Source organism: Cyprinus carpio, chromosome B20 (assembly GCF_018340385.1).
Source record: "Cyprinus carpio isolate SPL01 chromosome B20, ASM1834038v1, whole genome shotgun sequence".
NCBI classification, from domain to species: domain Eukaryota; kingdom Metazoa; phylum Chordata; class Actinopteri; order Cypriniformes; family Cyprinidae; genus Cyprinus; species Cyprinus carpio.
In genome coordinates this window covers 17210795-17228650 of record NC_056616.1, presented here as the reverse complement: position 1 = coordinate 17228650, position 17856 = coordinate 17210795, and the positions used below count along the sequence as shown (strand labels likewise).

Below are 17856 nucleotides of genomic sequence, written 5' to 3'. Positions count from 1 at the left end.
TTTATTTTGACTCAGGACCACACCGGAAGTACTTGTCTCGTGTCCATGGTGTGTGGTTTTCGGTGCTCCTGATCGTTGTAGATTATTATTAGAAGTATCGATGGACATTGAATAAGTAATTCTTAGTTAAGTGTAAAATACTCCACAAGCATGGCTACCAAACGTAAAGCGGATGTACCCGTGCCTGCAGAAGAGAGTGATCAACTCCTCATAAGACCTCTGTGAGTTCAGTTCATTTATACTATGTTCAGTACTTGTTCTATTCCGCGCCAAATGTTTTGCTGACTTACTGTTTGACTTGCAGTTTTCAAATAATAAATACACCTTTATCTAACAGGACCAAAGTGTTATTAAAGAAGCTTTGCACCTGTGTTAATAATACTTTCTCTGAGTAACGTTACTGTAACTAGTATATCTTCTTTACTGTGATGTTTCTAACAGAGGAGCTGGTCAAGAGGTGGGCAGGTCCTGTATCATCCTGGAGTTCAAGGGCCGTAAAATCATGGTAAGCTATATTTTGTGCTCTATCCTACTTTTGATGGATTTGACAGATGTATTTTTGAGATGTAATGTCTTTGCAGCTGGATTGTGGCATCCACCCTGGATTGGAGGGCATGGATGCATTGCCTTACATTGATTTGATAGACCCAGCTGAGATTGATCTGCTCCTCATCAGCCAGTGAGTCCCTTTCTCTAAATGAAAGATATCATTGATATTTAACTCTCTGCTGACCTCCTCTTTTTCTCTGCCAGTTTTCATCTGGATCACTGTGGAGCCTTGCCATGGTTTTTACAAAAGACAAGTTTCAAAGGGAGAACTTTTATGACCCATGCCACCAAAGCCATTTACCGCTGGTTGCTTTCAGACTATGTGAAAGTCAGGTACACCAAAGCACTTGTTTCGATAAAACAGCTTTTTCAATTTTTTTTTTGAATTTTTATAAAGGACCAGCTTTAATATATTGTATGATTTCCTTGATTCTGAAGCAACATCTCAGCGGATGATATGCTGTACACCGAGACTGATCTAGAAGAAAGCATGGACAAGATTGAGACCATCAACTTCCATGAAGTGAAAGAGGTGGCCGGCATCAAGTTCTGGTGCTATCACGCAGGTCATGTTTTGGGAGCAGCCATGTTCATGATTGAGATTGCAGGAGTGAAGGTATGTGTCGTTATTTCATTCAGATCTTTTCAGTAACACTCACACTCAGTTTGTGCTCATGATCATGATCATTCTCTTCAGCTACTGTACACAGGAGATTTCTCCCGTCAAGAAGACAGACATCTCATGGCAGCTGAGATTCCCAGCGTCAAACCAGACATTCTGATCACAGTGTGTACTCGATTTTATGCTAGCAACACGATTTCTTTTTTTACTTGTTAGTTACATTTTATTTATAAAAGAAATGCATTACAACCTGTTTCATGCCTGTCTACTTTTCTGTTCATGTAGGAGTCTACATATGGCACACACATCCATGAGAAGAGAGAGGAGAGAGAGGCTCGTTTCTGTAACACGGTTCATGACATAGTGAACCGTGAGGGCCGCTGTCTCATCCCTGTGTTTGCTTTGGGTCGAGCCCAGGAGCTGCTGCTCATTCTAGGTAACGTCCAGCAGTTCAGACTCTCAGCTTCATCTTCAACAATGCCTTACTGAAATTCTGCATGTCCTCTGTTTCAGATGAATACTGGCAGAATCACCCTGAACTCCATGACATTCCCATCTACTATGCCTCGTCTCTGGCAAAGAAGTGCATGGCGGTGTACCAGACCTACGTGAACGCCATGAACGACAAGATCCGCAAGGCCATCAACATTAACAACCCGTTTGTCTTCAAGCATATCAGCAATCTTAAGGTTGGCATCTTCACAATCTCTGAATAGGCCAGACAGAACTTTGATTTTAGTTTGGTTTAGTAATTTTGTTAGTTGCTAGTTTTTGTTTTTAAAAATATTTCTATTTTGATTTCTTTTTCATTTAAATTTTTGTATTTCAACTTATTTCAGTTCGTTTCCAAGAAAGAAGTATTTATCTAATATTTATATTTTCTTTTGATTTTGAGTCTTTCATTTTTATGTTTTTTGTGTTGATTTTAGTTTTAGTAATTTGTTTATAAATAATTTTCTTATTTATTGTTTCTATATATTTTACTTTATTTTTATGTCAGGAGTTTTCTTCTTTTCTTCTTTTTTTTCCACTTTTTGTAGTACTTCCACATTTATTTCTTTTAGTTGCCAAGGAAATTTTTTATCATTTTAATTTAAGTTTTTTAAATATTTTTTATTATTTTTTATTTCTGCTTTAATTCTGCTTTAATTTAAAAGTTTTAGTTAACAATAACAACACTGGTTCAATAGGAAATACAAGTTTCATAATCTAAAATTTGATCTAATTTGTGTCTTGTCCTCCAGAGTATGGACCATTTCGATGACATTGGCCCTAGTGTGGTGATGGCGTCTCCAGGTATGATGCAGAGCGGTCTTTCCAGAGAGCTTTTTGAGAGCTGGTGCACCGACAAGAGGAACGGTGTCATCATAGCGGGTTATTGTGTGGAAGGAACGCTCGCCAAGGTGAAGCTCTTCAAACTCCAGCAACAAAATCACCACAGATCAGCATCAGGTTTCTTATGACCTCACCCTGTTTTCTGTGCAGCACATCATGTCTGAACCAGAAGAGATCACCACCATGTCAGGACAGAAGCTTCCGCTGAAGATGTCCGTGGACTATATCTCCTTCTCTGCTCATACAGACTACCAGCAGACCAGCGAGTTCATCCGAGCTCTGAAACCTCCTCATGTGGTAAGTGATAATGTCATAAGGCAGCAGGCCGTCAGGTTCTAGATCAGGTGTCATGTTATTGCGGTGGTTTTCAGATCCTGGTTCATGGAGAGCAGAATGAGATGGCTCGACTGAAAGCTGCTCTGATAAGAGAGTATGAGGACAATGATGAGGTTCACATCGAGGTGCACAACCCTCGTAATACTGAGGCGGTCACGCTGAACTTCAGAGGAGAGAAACTGGCTAAGGTGAGACTGTCTCTTTAGCTTTCCCTAGTTTTCTCTAATATACCCACAGTTAGATGTCAAAATAATAATCACAAACTTCAGTTCTTCTGCCAAGTATAATGATTAGGTTCATCCACACTATGACTAAAAAAACTTTACATTTTTTTAATTGAATAAGTCTTTGATGAGATCTTAAACTTGCAAAAGATTTGTTTGTATAAAACTCACTAGTGTTTGAATCAGAACAACCAAACTAGCTTTCTTTCTTTCTTTCTATCTTTATTTTGTTCTGGAAATTTTGAATAAATCAGTCACGAATGTACTTGTTTAACTCAGTGACATCAGTCTAGTTACTAATATTAATATGAATAATAATAATGAGTAATGTTGATATTATCAACTGATATAAACTTTTGCAGTAGAACTTGTTATAATGATAGGCTGTTGCAATAAAAACATTCAAATAAGCTAAAAAAAAAAAAATCACATTCCAAACACTGCATAGTATGTATCTTTAATTTCTTTGATGAATTCTTTTTCTAATTTCTTTTCTTTGACCTTTTGGTGATGGGCTCTCTTGCGGATAAGAAGTGTGTGCAGGGTCAGCGGGTCTCGGGCATCCTGGTGAAAAAGAACTTCAGTTATCACATCCTCGCCCCCTCTGACCTCTCCAGTGAGTCGGTGTTTGTTTGTGAGCGCTTCAGGTGTTTCAGATGTGTTTGAGTGTGCGCTTCTCACACCTGCTCTTTTTTTCTTAATGATGCAGATTACACTGATCTGGCCATGAGCACAGTGAAACAGACTCAAGCCATTCCCTTCACCGGCCCTTTCCCCTTGCTATTGAGTCAGCTACGGCACCTGACAGTAATGTATACAGGTGTGTGTGTGTGTGTGTGTGTGTGTGTGTGTGTGTGTGTGTGTGTGTTTATATGTGGTGCTCATTGTGTGTGTGTTATAGGTGATGTGGAGGAGCTTGAGATCTCAGAGAGGAGCACGCTGAGAGTCTTTAACAGCATCACAGTGGTTCATGATCAAAACATGGTCTTGTTGGAGGTGAGATGGCACTCCGGTCATTCACATACCAGTGTAGCTGAAGTGACCCGGGTTTGATTGTGTGTGTGTCTGTTGTGTTCTTCCTCCAGTGGTTTGCCAATCCTCTGAATGACATGTACGCTGATGCCGTCACCACAGTGGTGCTGGAGGTGCAGTCCAACCCTAAAGCTCAGAAAGGTGAAGGCTTTCATCAGTTTACGAAATCGTTTTTATCTTGCTTCCTCCCTTTTTACCTTATGCTTCCTTTTTGCATTCTTTCTTCCTTTCTTTTATTTTCTTTCTCCCTTTGTTGTTCTTTTCCATTCTTTTTCTTGCTTTATCTTCCATCCTTCATTTCTTCTATTGTTGTCCTTTTTTTTCTTTTTTTCTTTTTCTTTCACAATTCCTTTCTGGCTTCCTTTGTTTTCCATTTTTTTTTTGTCTTCCTATATTTCCTTTTTTTTTTTCTTTATTTCTTGCCCCCTGTATTCCTTCCATCCTTCCTTCTGCACATTCATCCTTATATATTACTCTTTATCTTGCTTCATACCTTTGTTCCTTCTGTTCTTTTCTCCTCTTTCTCTATTTCCATTGTTTTCATCCTTCTTTCCTTGCGGTTTCTTTGTGCTCTCCCTTCCCTCTCTCCTTCATTCCTTTTTCTGATTCTTTTATTTTTCAATTTTTTTGTTCTAATGATGTTAAAATATTAATACACTTTTTCATCATTCTTCATCTTTTCTCTTTTTTCAAGTTCTCATGTGATTTCTTTTATCATCCTTTATTTCCCACTTTATCTTCATTTCTTCCTTTCTATATATTACTCTTTATTACTTGCTCTTTTCTTTTTTTTCTCACTTTATTTTGCTTGCTTCCTTTCTTTTCCTCACCCCCCATCCTCCCTTGTTTCTTATTCTTTCTTTTTTCCTTTCTCGTCATGTGAAAATTGTTAATAACTAGTCATATTTACACTAACATTTTTGTTTTCCTCTTTAATTTTTCATCACAGTTGTTCAGCCCCAAGAAAAGAAGGTGGATGTGAATGTTTTCCAGAATAGATTACTGAAAATGTTCCAGTAAGTTCATCCTCTCAGCACTCTCCTAACTGTCAATGATATTTATGATGAACTAAATTCTTTTTCTGCCCCAATCTGCAGAGACATGTTTGGAGAAGAGTGCGTCGACTTTAAAGACAAGAACTGTCTCGCTGTAAGTGTAGATGAGAAAACTGCATTCATCAACCTGGAAACCCGAGTAAGTATTACACTGCGTGAAGCATACACACAAAAGTTTTATAGGAAGAGAAGTCTTCTAATTCTTGTATGTTTTTATGTTTGTGTTCAGACCGTGGAGTATGAGGAAGACAACTCTGAAGATGATTCTCTCAGAGAAATGGTGGAGCTCGCTGTACAGAGGCTGTATGAAGCCATAAACCCTGTCATGTGATATGGGCTCCTAATTTCCTTCAGGAACTTTTGTATTCAGGGTCCATCTAACTTGAACTACTTCAGCCAGACTGAAGACACCAGATACTGGACTGGCCAAAGCACTTTGAAGCGTTGAATTTTACATTAAAAACAAATGTAAAAAAGTTAAAGCTAGATGTTGATACATGTGTGCAGTCAGGACTCAGTTCTTTTTTATTTCTGCTACATACAATATGTAGGAATTTTTTATTTTATTTTTTTTCTCGATGTTTATGTTAAAGGAGCTGTAATTTAAGATCCAATGTACTGATTTAATAAAAGCGGTCTTTGATTCAAGTTGAGCTTAAATTTCAATGCAACTCGCATTAAAACTGACACTTTATTTAAAAATGAAAGCTTGCAATATATACCAAGTTACACAAATATTTATCACACTGATACAAACAATGTCTTAATATTCAATACTTTCTTTCTTGTCCCATTACAACATTGTGAGGAACCATGCAGTTGGAGTATTTATAGGCACATTTCTTAACATCAAAAAAGATTTCACAGGGTTTGACACCAGAGAATAAAAACAAAGTACATTTTCAGAGCTGGGTCGCGTATTCTACAAGATCACCACCAATACATTCCCATTTAAATTTCTGAATAAGATTCAGAAGAAGGTGAATTCAGCCACCTATAAATGACATTGTCACATTCCCTTTTTGAGTTTTCCCATAGATTATATTACAAAACACATGGAGTAAAATACCATTTCACAATACAAATAAAAAACAAATACAAGGCACTTTGGATACTGATCTCAGAGCAGTGTTCATCAGTACATTCTTATGGGAGCAGCTGCAAGATACATATTCTTGCATACAGTCATGAATATTGTGTTGCAGAAAAGTCTCAACAGCCTGATGGTCTGACTTTGGTGTTTCATATTAAGCCAATGAGACAACAAAAACTTCTCATTTACCAAACATGTATAACATCTGCTGGTAAAACTGTTTAAATATTATGTATACTAATACATGTTATTTAAAGAACAGTACAAATTAAAGCAAAAAAAAAATATTCACAGACAATATCTGAAAATATCAATTGCCCCTAAAATATCAGATTGTCTCTTGCAAACAATAAAAAGCAAAAACACAAGATTGTGTTCCACAGAGATTACAAAACAATTTGCTGGTGAGTGTTAGAGCACATACACATAAAAAAATCAACTAAAATATAACAGGTATTTTTATGATATAACAGTTCTCAAGATCTGTAAGCATCTGCACAATCTCTCTCTCTCTCACACACACACACACACACACACACACACACACACACACACACACACAAAAAGACCTGTAAACATCTTAGTATTGGGCAGTTAAACTTTAACAATGATGCTGGTCATGTTTAGATAACGCTGATGAGATCTGGAGTGTGTGTGTGTGAGAGAGAATTAATGTGTGCAGTATACTGCATAATCCTAACAGGACTAACAACATTAAATGCTTAGTCACAGAATGATTTGTGCCTTCTGTTTCTTTAAAAAAAAGTCCAGAGCTCTTAAAGGGATAGTTCACCCAAAACTGAAAACTGTCCTCATTTACTCACCCTCATGTCATTCCAAAACTTATGACATGCTTTTTTTCAGCACCTTAAAAGTAGCATGAAAAGCTATGTGACTGCTTTGTGAAGGAACAGACCAAAATTGAAGTCATTTGTCACTGATAATCTTCAATGAAGGAAGCAGCAGTGAATGAATCACCATTCTGAGTCTAAATGATTTGTTCATGAATCGGACTGAAGTTCAACTCAATTAAATGATCTGGTTGCAGCAACTGAAATGGTGATTTAAGGGAAACAGCAACACATTTTTATTTTGTATTGAGTGAAAAAGATGATTGAAAAGAAAAAGTAGGATGGGGTTTTGTTTCTATCCATCGGTTGTTGAATGGAAAGAGGCAAATCTGAATGCAAGCTTGCAATCGATTATAAGAAGCAGGGTTTAAGCGGACTAAACATTTGCATATGTCAATGATCCAGCATACGTATCAGGACAGATATGTGTTTTAAAAGAAAATTATATGGTGGTAAAAAAAAGGAACAATGATACCAATAACATGCTTTTAGAAAATAGATTTCATACCTATTTTAACAGCTGAAAAAAATCCTATTATAAGTTTTCAAATAAGTCTTAAGAATCACTTCTGCAATGCTTTAATGGTGCTTTTGCATCCTTATATATAGTGAATTTCTTGGTATAAAGGCCAGCAAGACATTTGGATTTTCTCCTTCAGAACGCCACAGAAGATAGAAAGTCAAACAACTTTGAAACAACATGAGGGTGAATAAATCCAAAAATTTTAAAGTAAACTATCCCTTTAAAAACATACTGCATTCTGGTTATTTTCAATGCTGGAGCTGTAAACACGCATTGTAGCAATGTAGCACATTACATCACATGCTTATGTAATGTTCATTCTGCTCAGCCTTGAGCATTTCCAATCGTATTCCCTTTAAGTTCATTCATAGTCACATTTCTTTTTCCCATTAATTTACGTTTTTTTCCCATTTTATACAATGACACTCTTAGCATTCAGTCTCCTTGCTGTTACTCCGTGCATGTCTGTTTACCCTGAAGGACATGGCGTTCTCTCTGTTCTCCGTCAGATCATCAAAGGACCGTGACACCGAGCCAGAGGTAGGGAAGTCCTGTCCCAGAGCTAGTTCATCCAGGTGGGAATCATAGCTGGGATCTTCTTGGATGGTGGCCATGTGTTGGTGCTCTATTGTAGGGAGAGGATACGGGGTTGGGTTTGGAGCTAGAGCCGGAGCCACCTGAGAGAAGGAGACAGGTGGTGTGCTGGTCTGAAGAGGTCCAGACACCTGGAAGCGTGGCACTGCAGAGGAGCCTGAGGATGTGGGTGCTTTGAAGATCCGCACTGAAGCTGATTCTAGACTGCTCAGCAGCTCTGCATTCTGGGACAGCACAGTCAATTGTTACACTATATAATGCGTTAAAGAAAATAAGCTTTCTGATTAGTACTCACACTGGGGTAGAAGAGTGACTTTGTGTTCAATTCATACTGCTGGTCAAGTTTCTTATCCTAAAAACAAAGAGAGACAGTAATCTTGTAAAACACAAAACAAACTGTTTTTTAGATGGGGCCTGTAATCATTGCAACTTAAAACTTCTTTTGCATTTAAAGACATAGTTTTTCATCCAAAATATCTTAATTGTGTTCCGAAGACGAAAGGAGTTTTAAAGGGTTTAGAACGACATGTGGGTAAGTGATTAATAACAAAATTTAAATTTTGGGGTGAAGTATCCCTTTAATATAAGTGAATGAAATTGTCTGCTTTTTTGCTTTAAAAAAAAAAAGAACGTAAATATTACACATTTGAAATCAGCCAAATTTTGCACTGAAGCAAGTGAAATTTGTATTGTCAGATGGGTTGCAAATAACCTGAATTAGGACTTTTAAGGGTGTTATTTCTATTTGATTTCACTGTGATTTACTTAATTTTTTTATTTTGCTCTTGGCTTAACAGACATTTTGCCTGTGATTTATTTCACCTTTTTATTAGGCTCTTGGTTTCAAAACAGATACTTAATATGTGAATTATTTTCTTGTTTTGTCTTGGTGTAAACAGACATTTTGTTTGTGATTCATTTAACATGAAAGAAGTTTCATTTGATTTATTACTTTTTTTTGTTTTGTTTTCATCTGTGATTTATTCAATTTTTAGTTTTAGTCATGGTGGAGGCAGACAATTTTTCTGAATGATTTCAAATTTTCATTTACACTCTTGGTGTAAATAGATCTTTTGTCTGCATTTGTTTTTCTTTTGTTTCATTTCTTTGTTTCAGTATCGGCATAAATCATCCTTTATACTATACTACCACTCAAGGTCAGTCTATTAAAGTATCATACATTTCCTCAGAGCTAACTAGCTATTAGATTTTAGAGGAAATGACTCACCACACAATGGACCAGAATGCTGAGAGGGATCCAGAAAAGTAGTGAGAAGACCACCACTGAGCCAACAATGTTATCAGCCAGGAACTTCCCTGAGAACACACACACAGGTTACATTCCTCATTTGGATTTCAAGTGAGATAAACTCACTGTGTTCACAGATAACTTACCAAAAGTATTGATGTCCAACTTCTCAATGAAATCCCACAACCTCTCGATAACATCTTGGACCTGTTTCATGCATTTGCCCTGGGAGTTAAAGGAAATGTTTAAATAATTGAATGCAAACCATTTCTAATTAATCGGTGAATAAAAACAGCTTTTAAATAGGTTTTTCCATAACTGTAGATTGGCACTCACCGCTTCATCACAAAAGCCCACAGTGCAGGGTTTTCCTTTCCGCAGATAGAGGTGGCTGCCCTTGTCATTGACATAAGGAACACATACAGCGTTCTTATCCCTACAGCACACCTTACAAGAGTTGCTTGTCTCTGAAAATGAGATGCAGGAAAAGTAATCAAGACAGACTTTAATAACTGTAACTGCCATCTAGCAACAGTATACGCATTATCAGCAGGTCAGTTTACCGTTGCAGGCACACGACTGCAGGTTCTTAACAGCTTCACAGAACGGGATGCACGCTCCCTTCAGACACCGACCGTTGTCCACACAGATGGTCTCATTGGGGAGGTTCTCTGGAGGAGGGCACTCACTGCTGAGTCCTGTAAGAAGCACAGAAGAATAGACTTTCAAACAAATGCAGTTAAATCTCATCAGTAAGTAGTTTTGCCTGTTTTTAGCAGATGTTTTTGCATTGCAACACTGTTTTCATTACATTTATGAACATTCTCATTACCATAATGCACCTGGATACTCTACATTTAAAATCTTTTATATTTTCCATTTACCATAGTGATTCTCGTTAGTGTAGTGATTCTCATATTGGCATAAAATATCAATAAATGAAACCGTACAGTACAACAATTACTACCATGATTTAAAAAAATATTTCATTATTTAAATATAATACGGCATCATTTCTTTGCATTTCATAAATGAGAACGACTTTTTTTAAATCATGTAATTCTATAAAATAAAAAGGTACCATAAAAACCAAATATGATTTTAAAAACAAAGGCTTTAAAAATATTGTAATAATCTCACAATGTAAAATATCTTAGTAGTACCAAATAATTATAAAAAAAATTATTATTTTTTTTTTAATCCTGTAAATCTATAAAAAAAAGGTACCAAAAAAACCAAATATGATTTTAAAAACAAAGGCTTTAAAAATATTGTAATAATCTCTCAATGTAAAATATCTTAGTAGTACCAAATAATTATAAAAAAAAAAAAAAAAAAAATGAAATTATTAAAAGTAAAACTGAAATAAATTAAATAAAGGCATATAGGAATATTAAAAACTACTAATTAAAATGACAAAAACAAAAATACCAATGCAAACTAAAATAACATTGAAACTACTATCATAGTATATAAATAATACTAAAACTTTTCTTAATCTGAATTCTTAAACATGCAATTCAGATATACTATATAAAGAAGCCCATTCAATTATCAAAACTCGGAGTTTGTCAGTTTTTGCTTCACCTGTACAGTAAGAGCTTCCCTTGCAAGTGGCATTCATTGGCTCCTGACACACCTTTCCCGGCTTCTCAAACATGCAGTCTTTGCAGCACGCACTGTTCCTGTCACTGGCGTCAAGAAAAAAAAAATAGAAATTACTTGGAGAAAAATTACATGAAGCCTAGAAGATTCAAATGAATAATTCACCATTTAGGGAAGATATAAAAATTAAAAATGTAAGGGTAAGTATATTTTTGGGGTTAACTCTTCCTTTAATTCAGCATATCTGTGCATTTTTCTTCATGAGGCCACATGCAGTAGCTGTACCTGCACTGCACATTGGGCCGCAGTTTGCAGTTTGACGTGCAGCAGCGGTCGCTGTTGAGGTGAAGCAGTCCAGGGTCACACTCCTCGCCTTCCTCCACCCGTGAGTTTCCACACACATTGCTGTTCCTCTCCCTGAAGCAGGTGGAGGCCTTGGCCCTCAGACTCTTTGCTATGGCGATCTTACTGCACTTTGAAAACAACTATAGGGAACCACAAAAACAAAACCCTTACAAAATGATCATGTGACATTCTGAACAATAACACCAAGCTGAACTCACATCACAGAAGGACATACTTTATTGTTAGAGTGGTCCCCGCTCACCGCAATGGGGTACATTACGTATTTGCCCCCCTGGTCCTCTCTGGGCGCACAGTACGACACATCATCTAGGTCATGAACAGCGCCAAAGTTGTGGCCAAGCTCGTGGGTAGTAACCAAGTCTGCTTCCTGTTGGTATATGTTCAGAAAATCAGTTTAACAATTAACTACATCAAGTACATTTGTTTGGACTTCACTTGCCTTGGTAAGAATGGTTTTCCCGTAATTTTTGGTGCTGGTTAGTCCAGTGTTGAGGTATATAGCACGGTTGTCTTTTCCTGAAGGTGGACACTCTAAAGAAAGACAAACAACAAAATGTCTAAGTATGGTGAAAATGTAATTTATTCATCCATAATATGGTATTGGCACTCACTATCAGAGCAAAGCCCTCCAGGAAAGCCTGGTTTGGAAGGAGCCACATAAGCCAAGCCAAGTGTGCCTTCATCAAAATCCTGATAGGTGAAGAGATGAGCCAAGCACACCTTGGATGCATTGTCTGCAATGTCAGTGCTAAATTGCTGCAGGGGGAAGACAAAAAGACATTTTTACTCCATTTATAGCACAGCTGTTTAATATTGACCTTAATCTGAAGGCCAATCAGGAACCCTAAATTCCCACTTTTATGAATTGGTTTTCTATCTACAAGCAAATTAAGGTATATAAGGACTACAATGTGTCTTTTTATAAAGAAATTGTTTTTTTTTTTCAGCAAGGATGCATTAGATAATTGATAAGAAATGACAGTAAAGACATTAATAATGTTACAAAAGATTTCTATTTTCAAACCATTTTTTTTATTATTATTATTGTATTTTGAGCACCAGATCAAAATATTAGAATGATTTCTGAAGGATCATGTGACCCTGCGAATGGGGTAATGGCTGCTGAAAATTCAAAACTAATTCGAAACTATTTCATCTGTAATAATATTTCAGAATATTACTGTTTTTATTTCATTTTTAATAAGGTAAATACAGTGACTGACAAACAATAAAAGAAATGCTCATACTTTTGAATAGTAATGTATCTATTAAAATCACTCAATGGCTTCAGCATTCGCATTTGAGGTATGACCATGAATACTTTATGATGTTCTTTCTCTTTGCTGGTTCTCTGCCGAGCAGGTCACAGGAAGAGATGGATAGTGAAACACAGTACACAAGTGATCAATAATATTCCTCCCTTTTAAGTAGAAGCACCTCTCATAGTTTCAAATGAGTACAGAACGGAATACAGAGAAGACGCTCTCATTAATTCAGTCAGTCGCTCCTACAGCTCCAGCTCGCTCACCTCCAGGAGCTTCTTGACATCCCAGACATTTTTGTTCTTCACAGGAGTCCCTTTCATGTTGAAGTGGGCACCTCCTGGCTCTACATGTGTGGGTGTCTTGTTAATTATGATCTGAAAGAGACAAATTCATGTTACTGGCTCCAAAATAGCATTTCAGTGGAGCTTTTTACCATGTTCTCCTTAAAGAAGCAAGCTTACCTGCTGAATCTGAACTCCATAACCTTTATACTCCTCATCCCAAGAAGTATTACGGTAAATGTCATCCACACGATCAATCAGCTCAATCTAAACATATCCAAAGCAAATTTGTAAGACATCAGCTGACAATTTTATACAGCCCTCTCAGATGACAGATTTCAAATGGATATAAAAGGTGGTTCTCAACTCGGGGGGGCATGGCCCACTAGGAGGCCTCAGCAAACTTTTAAGAGGGTCATAATATTTAAAATGATTTTGCTAGAAATGCTTAATGTTTTTAGTCTCTAATGATCTTACCAAGGCTGCATTTATTCAATCAAAAAAAAAAAAGTAATATTCTGAAATATTACAAATTAAAACACCTTTTCTATTTTAAAACATTTTATAATGTAATTTATTACTGTGACGTAAAAGGTGACATTTAGCAGTCATTACTTCAGTCAAATGATCATTCAGAAATCCTTATTCATTATTATCAATCATTATTATCAATGTTGAAAACAGCTGCTTAATATTTTTGTGGATTCTTTGTTTCCAGGATTTTTTGATGAATATAAAGTTAAAAAGGACAGAATTCATTTGAAATAGAAATATACTTTAGATCAATTTAATGCATCTTTTGACCAGTAATGTATATCAAGCTTTAAAATATTTAATCAGGTAACAATTGCTATTTGTTGAGTAAAACATTATTGTAAAACACTAATGGCTGAAAAATGTAACTTAAATGATGTAAACGTGTAAACACTGTAGAACATTCAGTTATTGAAAAATAAAGGAAAAATGGAATTTTATCATTTGAATTATTTATAATGATTTTATTGAACTATTTTAATATGTTGCCACTACTAGTATCCATAAATAAAGTTTGAAAATGAGCAGCATTGTCATTACAGCAGAGAGGTGCCCTCAAATATTGTCTTTGACAATGGGGTTCGTGGAGTCAAAAAGGTGAGATGGTCCTCACTGCAGAACACAAGATCCAGGGGGTGTGGTTGGATCCAAATCCAATTCCTCCCACCTTACTTATACCAAACTAAACCTACCCGTCTCAGACACTTGATTCCTAAATCCACCCATCTCCAACCCTAAACCTACCCATCTCCCAGAGCCCCACCTCTAAACCCACCCATCCCCACTCCAAAACCTACCAAACTTCCATAGCTCCACCCCTAAACCTACAAATCTTCCATAGCTCCACCCCTAAACCTACAAATCTTCCATAGCTCCACCCCTAAACCTACCAATCTTCCATAGCTCCACCCCCAAACCCACCCATAAACCTACCAATCTCCACCCCCTAGATGTGGATCCAGCCACGCCCCCTGGATCTTGTGTTCTGCAGTGAGAGGCTACTGAAAAAGGTTGAGAACCACTGGTCTTACAAGCACTGTCCAATTGAACTGAATGTGACTTTACATCAGAAATATTTTAACACTCAATTTATGCAGAAACTTTTTTGTTTGTGTCAGGAATAAAGCCCACTGACAATATCGAAACTGAAGGCTTTTTACCAGGTAGTTGAGGGTGGTGCTCTCCTCCCTTCGGCCCATGTGTCTGAAAAAGCGATAGTCGGCTACAAGCAGCAGAGGGCAGGTGTTCTTACTGTGGTCCACCGTCTGCCTTCTCTCTCTTAGATGCACTGTGGAAGAGATGCAGTTGAGAGAAAAAGAAAGTGAAAATAGACAAAGGGTGAGAAGACAAGAAACTTTACACATGGGTGACAAAGCAACTATATTAAGTGTCGTCTCACAGTACAGATTTGGCATCTCACATTAATTACACTGTCTAGATTCAGCTCTGATAAGCAGAAGTGTTAGGTCACCAGATGTGTAATTACTCAAAGACTTACTATCCTCCTCCTCTTCATCTTCATCTAGTGGGCTGGCTGCTCGCACACTTTCTGGAATCATCTCTCTGGCATCTGCACTGATGTAGCCGCACACTTTTGAAGCCGCCAGACGACTCACGTTCCTGATGTCTTCTGAGCGATATACGAGCAGCCGATCGTCACGAGGGTTTTCGATAAACCTCCACAGTGGCTGAATGGGTTATAAATCAATGTATTGTCTTTGTTGAGGGGCATACACGCAATCAGATTTATGACGTTATAATACCTCAATGTTGTATTCAGCTTCATCAATAAGAATATGAGCAGTGAAGTCATTATCACCAATATGTGCTTGTACTCTGGAATTCTCCTCTCCTAGAAATCAAGGGGAAAACAATCAAGTTTGCTAGATTTTAAACATTTAAAAGTACTATAGATGTTAAGACACAGAGTTGCAGTTACCAATGACATGGCCTGTGAAGAAGTTTTCTCTCTGGACCTCGTACATCTCTTGATCGCCATTCTCTCCTACCACCACGGCCTTAAAGTCTTGAGTGAAGAGCTCTGTGTTGGTTGTCAGGTACAATCTGAAATGCCTGTGAAATATTTAGGAGAGTGTATCAAATGATTGAACTCTAATCTTGGTAGTGACTGTGTGTCCCAGTACACGGGTGATGAGTATTCACCTCTGTAATGCAGTGAAACCAAGAAGTCTTTCCGCATGCATTTGCGACTGGACATCTCTCTTACGAACCGAATGCTGTTGAAGACTGGACAGCTGAAGAACATCAAATTCTGACAGCAATAAGCTGAGCTGTTCTGCAATAGTCACAGGGAACAACTTTATATATATGTCATTAAATGAGCATAAATATTTTTTTTAAAGTGAAGTTTTAAAAGCAGTGTTTTTAAAGGAGGACTAGTGGCATTTGTCTCTTTTCTCTCTCCGTTAATGCTCAGAACGAGTTTTCTCAACTATGGCCACAGAATAGAAAATAAAAAAGGTAATTGCGCCTTTTTATCTCACAATTCTGACTTTATTTCTAGCAATTGCAAGTTTATATCTGACAATTCGGACCTTCTCAGAATACAATAACATTATTTTTCACAATTGTGAGTTCATATCCACCTTGCTATTTATTTTTCTTAAAAATGCATCTTTATATAACACAATTCTAAAACATTTTCTCTGAATTCCTTGAAAGTTTAAATCTAATATTTCTTACTTTTTCTCTAAATTCTGAGCAAACAGTGACCACTAGCCACAGTCAAGGTCAAGTTCTGTTTATATTGTTGTTTATAATACCATTAATTATATACATATAACTAAAAGTGTGATATTTTGGTGAAAAGTACATCTTGTAGGAAAAAATGCTCTTGCAGTTTAGTTTCTCCATAAACAGTTTTGAGCGAAGTCATTAAATTCGAAAACAAAAACATGAAGATCTGATATTTAAAATACAGTAAGGGATTAAAAAAAAAACGCACTATGGTTATCTCGGCGTCAACAAAACAACAATCATTCAAATTAAATGTATCCATAATGTTTTCAAAGTATTCCCATTCACAATAACTCACCGTACTCGTTGTCCAGGACATCCCTAATGGGTCTCCTCGAACATTCCGTCAAGAAAAAAGACGCCAGAAACAAAACGATGCGTTTCATGGCGAGTACGTTAATGTGCAATACAGTACTTCACACAGCAGCAGCATTTAATCCCATGGATTAGCAGTCTGCTTGAGATCAACATCTGGACATGGCCAAACAAATGTACACGCTCACATCTGGCTGGATAAAACAAAGCCACAAAGTATCAAATGAGTATCAATGAAGAACAAAAAACGCTCACTTCAAGACGCTCTCGTCCATATCGCTTGATGTTATAAAGAAAATTGTTTTACTCAAATCCAAATCATGCATGCCAACATCGAACTGTAGTGAAATACCCGGAAGTATTTAATGTGGGATGGATGGATCAGATTCACCGCGCGCCAGGAAATCACTAGAAACTTTATCTAGAGATCGTGTTGAATGCGTTTTCAAAAGACTGGTTTAAATTCACGAGTGACAGTAAGTACATGTGGTGTTTCATATGGGTTTTAGTCAGTGTATCCGCGGTGTGAGTTACGGAAGAGGATAAACTCTCGGGCTGTGGTTCAAAATCTAGTGAGCTGCCTAGATAGACAGCATTTGCTCAGAGTCGCAAGAGTGTGATCGTGTGTAAAGGTAGAGAGCACACTTGGTTTTGAGAACAGTCTCAGTCTAGTCCAGACTCTATTTTTAAATTCTTACCTCAGACCCCATGAAATTCAGACCAGCGTCTAGCTCGTTTAGAGGACGGTATACATGCAGCCGTAAATCTTTTATTTCAGGAGATAGTATCACAAACTTTATTATCATAAGTAGTAATTATTTTCAAAGAGCTGTTAACCATCTATACTGATGGCGTCGAGAAGAAAACAAAAACACCCGAATTGTGGTGTAATGTTTGTATTTCCCTGTCATTATATCTGATTTTATTTAAAGAAATAAAATTTTTATGGCTCTTAATCCACGTTTATTAGTTGTTAGGTCGCCAATATGTAAGTGTAGCCTACTCGTAAACGCTGACATTTTTATTCAGATTTTCTTTTCCGGAAAATTGGCCAAAACACTGATGACTCATCCTGCACTCAATCATTTAAACCAATCACTTTCCTTCTAGAATAACACCATTTGGTTAGACACTGTAAAGTGATGTAAACAAAAATATTACTGGCCAAAAAACAATAAGGGAAGGAACTAAATGTCCTATTTCGATGGGAAATGTCAATAAAAACCCAGTCAAATGTATCATTAACTCACAAAAAAAGTCACCAGGACAG

The 17856-nt window shown here is 37.0% G+C and overlaps 2 protein-coding genes across 3 annotated transcripts; one reads left to right on the top strand and one right to left on the bottom strand.

Annotated features, from left to right (window-relative positions):
• Positions 1 to 3: 3 nt before the first annotated feature.
• cpsf3 (cleavage and polyadenylation specific factor 3) lies at positions 4 to 5801 on the top strand. Its single transcript, XM_042747362.1, has 18 exons — positions 4 to 221; positions 442 to 505; positions 582 to 679; positions 754 to 882; positions 988 to 1165; positions 1247 to 1336; positions 1457 to 1607; positions 1685 to 1860; positions 2416 to 2574; positions 2657 to 2803; positions 2878 to 3030; positions 3574 to 3682; positions 3776 to 3872; positions 3966 to 4062; positions 4152 to 4239; positions 5048 to 5114; positions 5196 to 5292; positions 5383 to 5801. Exons 1-18 carry the CDS (start codon positions 151 to 153, stop codon positions 5482 to 5484), a joined length of 2073 nt encoding a protein of 690 aa, XP_042603296.1. The 5' UTR covers positions 4 to 150; the 3' UTR covers positions 5485 to 5801.
• A 1-nt stretch (position 5802) lies between these two features.
• Positions 5803 to 17757, bottom strand: LOC109108207 (disintegrin and metalloproteinase domain-containing protein 17-like). 2 transcript variants are annotated; one of them, XM_019121380.2, is made up of 20 exons: positions 16939 to 17757; positions 16570 to 16780; positions 15678 to 15810; positions 15454 to 15587; positions 15278 to 15366; positions 15013 to 15202; positions 14675 to 14802; positions 13161 to 13247; positions 12963 to 13073; positions 12046 to 12190; positions 11874 to 11965; positions 11649 to 11801; positions 11354 to 11553; positions 11051 to 11154; positions 10027 to 10161; positions 9800 to 9930; positions 9610 to 9688; positions 9443 to 9531; positions 8510 to 8566; positions 5803 to 8438 (listed from the first exon to the last, which is right to left on the bottom strand). In XM_019121380.2, the coding sequence occupies exons 2-20, from the start codon at positions 16655 to 16657 to the stop codon at positions 8049 to 8051; spliced, it is 2535 nt and encodes an 844-aa protein (XP_018976925.2). In that variant the 5' UTR covers positions 16658 to 16780; positions 16939 to 17757; the 3' UTR covers positions 5803 to 8048. The 2 variants fall into 2 exon arrangements, with proteins under 2 accessions (XP_018976925.2, XP_018976926.2); XM_019121381.2 differs by having other exon boundaries at positions 11676 to 11801; positions 16570 to 17757.
• Between the last annotated feature and the right edge of the window lie 99 nt (positions 17758 to 17856).

What these genes read in the sequence shown, in the direction of transcription:
- LOC109108207 (XM_019121380.2), bottom strand. Translation starts at nt 16,657, where the DNA reads ATGAAACGCATCGTTTTGTTTCTGGCGTCTTTTTTCTTGACGGAATGT. An exon ending in ATGGAGTTCAGATTCAGCAG is followed by an intron (nt 13,074 to 13,160) that starts GTAAGCTTGCTT and finishes TGTCTCTTTCAG; the next exon opens with ATCATAATTAACAAGACACC. An exon ending in GCAGTCGTGTGCCTGCAACG is followed by an intron (nt 9,931 to 10,026) that starts GTAAACTGACCT and finishes TCTCATTTTCAG; the next exon opens with AGACAAGCAACTCTTGTAAG.
- cpsf3 (XM_042747362.1), top strand. Translation starts at nt 151, where the DNA reads ATGGCTACCAAACGTAAAGCGGATGTACCCGTGCCTGCAGAAGAGAGT. An exon ending in GAGGAGAGAAACTGGCTAAG is followed by an intron (nt 3,031 to 3,573) that starts GTGAGACTGTCT and finishes TTTGACCTTTTG; the next exon opens with GTGATGGGCTCTCTTGCGGA. An exon ending in TCATCAACCTGGAAACCCGA is followed by an intron (nt 5,293 to 5,382) that starts GTAAGTATTACA and finishes GTTTGTGTTCAG; the next exon opens with ACCGTGGAGTATGAGGAAGA.